The 4,507-nt window shown below is 39.4% G+C and overlaps 1 protein-coding gene across 2 annotated transcripts; it reads right to left on the reverse strand.

Moving 5' to 3' along the window:
- Positions 1-342: 342 nt before the first annotated feature.
- On the reverse strand, positions 343-3,492 carry LOC130718551 (U-box domain-containing protein 7-like). Of its 2 annotated transcripts, none has more exons than XM_057569155.1 (3): positions 2,826-3,492; positions 1,514-2,459; positions 343-649 (listed from the first exon to the last, which is right to left on the reverse strand). In XM_057569155.1, exons 1-2 carry the CDS (start codon positions 3,407-3,409, stop codon positions 1,526-1,528), a joined length of 1,518 nt encoding a protein of 505 aa, XP_057425138.1. In that variant the 5' UTR covers positions 3,410-3,492; the 3' UTR covers positions 343-649; positions 1,514-1,525. The 2 variants fall into 2 exon arrangements, with proteins under 2 accessions (XP_057425138.1, XP_057425137.1); XM_057569154.1 differs by having other exon boundaries at positions 1,493-2,459.
- Positions 3,493-4,507: the final 1,015 nt, after the last annotated feature.

Below are 4,507 nucleotides of genomic sequence, written 5' to 3' on the forward strand. Positions count from 1 at the left end.
AAGTTCTTTTGCCTTTCAGGTCAACAGTCTCAGTAAGCTATTCAGCTGTTAACCATATTTTGATTTCACAGTTAAGTCTTCCATAATCGCTTCTTCTACCACAAAACCTACTCACATTTAGATATGCAAGTAATTGAGTTCATAAAATAAACACTAGTCCAGAAAAGGATATGCAGTTAATTTATCTAAACATCTACCAATCCTTTTTGTATGAATGACTCGACACATCATTGTCTGTGCTATAATTTCGAAACTTCCTTGCCGTGCAAACAGGAAAATTTACTGTAGCTCCAGCCAACAACTGCTCACAGCTTTTGGAACCTTTGTCTCAAGCCAAATAAAGGAAATAAATGAAAAACCAATCCTTAATTTAATTGCCCCCTTAATTGGCACATGATGGAAGGTGATATACTTAAATGGTTAAGACCAGAAACATTAACATTAGAATATTTACACTAAAGTCTAATAAATTAAAGCAATATCTAAAAGATAACATTACAAAATAACTAGACCCCACGAGACATCATGTAACATTTACATAGTGGGGACAAAATGCCTTATTTGCAGCAAACAGCTCACCTCTCCATCACAACCAGATCTCAGTTGAAAAATCCATCTTCCATTCCATTCCATTTGGATCTGCATTTAGCTGAAAGAAGAAACCAACTCAGTAAACTAACTCATGTGGTATTAAATAAACACAAAGGGTAACTAATTAATGAACTCTTTTAACTATAAAAATTTAGGGGTTGACAGCTAAGTACTTAACATTAATCTCACTGCAAATGCATAAAACTCATGATCCGAAGATTCCTGGAAACCCAACACATGGAATTGACAAACCAACAGGGGAAAGATTCTCAAATAGAAAAACTACACTGACTAGTCCCTGTTGTTTGTTTATATTAAAGATGAAAATGACCCACAACCCTTTCCCACACTAGATCCAATTAGATTATATGTAATAAAGCATAAGGTAGGGCCAATAGGTTAGACAAATGAGTACTATAGTTTGAAAGTGACTCCTTGAATGTAGGGACACTTGTAACGAGGGTTTGACAAAATTAACCCTATGATTAACGAATTTTCCATGTTATACCCCTAACTGGGAGGCATCCCTACACAATGATCAGACATACAGGAACATCTCATCCATTTCTCTAAAGCTTGGAAGATTTCATTTTCGGCTTCTGTTTCCTCAATCAATTTTGACACCCAGAAACTACTCGTATAAACGTGCTCCAAGGATTAATTTTAGATTTAGAGCCATTCAGAAACTCATGCAGCTGAAACAAAATTGACTCCTTCGAGAACACACCCAAAAAAGTCATAAACCAGAAAGGATGCAACCTTCAAAGAAACTTAAACTAGAAACAGTTTTATAATTATCTACCAAGATTTTGACAAGCAATGGGGCTAATTTATCAATGCTAGCAACAAAATACCTACAACAAGCCTAAAAGCTCAACAAAATTATAATGTGAAGACTAACTTAATGGTTTACTCTTCATACAGCTGCAATTCTTCAGAATGGTAGGCTCTTTGAAGTCGAACTCGAAGTGAGAGACCTAAAATGATCGGATGGAACGATATCGTGCGGCAAGTTGGCCCTCTTCACAATCTTCCTCATGTTGTTTTGCAAACTCTGCTGGACTAATTGCTTCACCGCTTTCTTCTCGTCACTCATCATCATATCTTCATCCTCCTCAGATCCCTCTTTCCCTCCTCCATCTGGCTTTGCACAAGAAGATGAAGAGCCGCAAATAGGGGCAGAGACAGTTGCGCCTAAATTTCCGCCACAGCTCCCAGAGACATACTTCCCTTTGTCCACCCTCAAGCTTCCCAACATCCTCGAGGCCCTTTTCTGAGCCAATGTGGTTCCGAGAAGCGACAACTCAAGCAACGACGACACAATCCCCGCCTCAATCATACCCTGCCTGTCACCAAAGGATTTGTGCGCCATCACCATCAAAACGTACGAAGTCTTTTCCTGGCATTCAGGGGAGTCGGTCCAGTTCAATACATCCACCAGGATGGGAAAGGTATCCGGCACAGCACTGATAGCTTTTCTACCCTCCCGGGTCGATACCAAATTGCTCAGGATTGAGAGGCTTCTTTCGGTTACTTCCATGTCCCCTATTGAGTTTATCAGAAACGGGACCAAATGGGTTTCCAGAATGAATGAAATATTCCCCGGGAAGATTGAAAGATTGTACAGCGCTCGCAGAGCATCTTGCTTAGCCTGGGAGCTAGTTTTAACATCTGAACTCTGAAGGGTTCTAACTAGAAATGGTACTGCAGCAGATGACCCAATTATCGGTTTGTTCGAATCCAAAGCACTCAATCCAAGGAAATTCGCAACGATTGCTTCAGACACCCCTGAATCTAGACCTTCTGGAGATTCAATGAGCTTGAGCATCTTGTGAACAGAGCCAACTTTCACAATTGCTGCTTTGTTTCTGCAAAAATGAACCCCACAAAATTTTACAGTTAATCACAGAAACTCACATTCATAAATGTACAAGAAACATGAAACATAACACAAACCAGAACTCTTAAAACTTGCTTGATGCATGCAAAGTAAAATTGTAAAACAGAACAAAAGAAAGCAAACCATACACACATAAAACTATAAAAATTATAATTATTGAAATCAAAATCACATGCTGGTCAAATTCACAATTAAATGAACGAAAATGACAGCAAAAATTATTAGAAAATCGATCAAAAGTGAGAGAAACAAGAATGAAAATGGATAAAAAATTCATAAATAAATAAACAAGAATGATCAGAAGCAATGGAATGGAAGAAGAAGCAAGACTCACGCGTCGTTTCCGATACCCAGATTGAGCAACGCATACAGCGAAGCTTTCTGAGAATCGAGGTCTTCGGAGTCGAGCATTGCAACCAGAGGTGGTATAGCACCAAGCATTGCGAGCGTTCCCCTGACATGCGAGTCCTCCTTCGCGAGCATCCTCACGGTGGCGGCAGCCTCTCGCCGCTTCACCGTATCATCACCCTGATGCAGCTCCGCCACAAGACGCTTCATCTCCTCCAGCGCGTCCTCCTTCTTCTTCGTCTCAGCCTCCGCTTCCGACTCCGCCACGCTCAGCAGATCGGAGAGCTTCTCCGACCTCGAGCCCTGGTGTCGCCGCTTCTCGTCGGAGATGGAGGAGTCTGATCTGGCGGTCGAGGCGGCGGAGGGAGAATCGTCGTTTTGGTCAAAGGTGTGTCGGTGGTGGTAGCGGGAGCTGGCGCCGCAGCTGACGGCGTCGAGGACGACGCGGCGGAAGGAGGCGGCGGAGAGGGAGTTCCATAGGCGGAAGTGGGTGGAGAATGTGGTGGTGGTTTTGGTTGGGTGGTGGCCGAGAACGATGTTTCCGACGTTGTTACGGTGACAGTTTGCCATTTTCCGGCAACCTACATTGCAGAGAGAGAAGAGTGCTTTGGAAGCTGCGGAGTGAGAAGGTACCGTTGAGTCCACGTTTTTGCTTCCTTTTGTCTATTTATATATATTTATTTATTTTTGGGGCTTGGGAGAGTGTGAGTTGTGTGATGTGTACTAGTGTTTAGGGGTGTTCGCGGATTGGATTGGATCGGTTTTGAGGAGAAAAATCATCCGATCCGATCTCATCGGTTTTATGATTTTGTCATCCAATGAATTTTTTACTAAATTTAAATCCGAACCAATCCGATCCAATCTATAGCGGTTTGGATTGGATTGGATTGTTCGGTTTTTGTTTCACTTTTTTATACTTTGAAATTGTGTTGTATAAATTTTAAAAATATATAATATATGATAAATACAACAATACATAATTCCTAACATTAATAAATTATAACATAGTCAACATATTTTTAAATTAGATTATAATTGTTTACTTTGATGCATGTATATAGTTCAAATAATTACTTGAACTTTTTTTATTAAAACGTAATTTTATAAATAAGCATGTGTGATATAATCAATATATATACAATAAATATGTACTATGTAAGTGTAAATGGAATGATATATGTATAACTAAAAATATACATATTTGTGAATGTTCGGTTTGGATTGGATTGGTTCGGTTTTGGAAATCAAATCCGAAATCCGATCCGATCCAATAAATAATTTCGGTTTTTTCAATTTTCAGTCCGTTCGGTTTTCGGTTTGATTGGATTTCGGTTTTTTTGGATTGGTTTGTCGGTTTTATTTGGATTGGTTCGGTTATGAACACCCCTACTAGTGTTCATACTTATCTCACACACTTGTGAAAACTAGGTCATGTGTATTTTTTCATGAAACCCAAATGACCATGAGGAGATTGAAGTAGTTTTTGTTAGTTTGGGCTTGTTTAGTACGGTGTATTATGCATGACAATAGGCTTATGGTTTATTTGGTACGTCGTGTTAGATATGACAATATAAGTTTATACAATACATTATGAGTTTATATATTGTTTGGTGTTAACATTGTATTTGTAATATCCATCAATCCAGTCTTATACATTGAAATGATGGA

The sequence above is a fragment of the Lotus japonicus genome, chromosome 5 (genome assembly GCF_012489685.1).
Source record: "Lotus japonicus ecotype B-129 chromosome 5, LjGifu_v1.2".
Taxonomy (NCBI): Eukaryota; Viridiplantae; Streptophyta; class Magnoliopsida; order Fabales; family Fabaceae; genus Lotus; species Lotus japonicus.

Excerpts from the sequence above, each read along its gene's own strand:
- LOC130718551 (XM_057569155.1), bottom strand. The coding sequence starts at position 3,409 with ATGGCAAACTGTCACCGTAACAACGTCGGAAACATCGTTCTCGGCCAC. Across the intron at positions 2,460-2,825 it reads CTGGGTATCGGAAACGACGC|AAACAAAGCAGCAATTGTGA; the intron begins GTGAGTCTTGCT and ends TCATTTTTGCAG.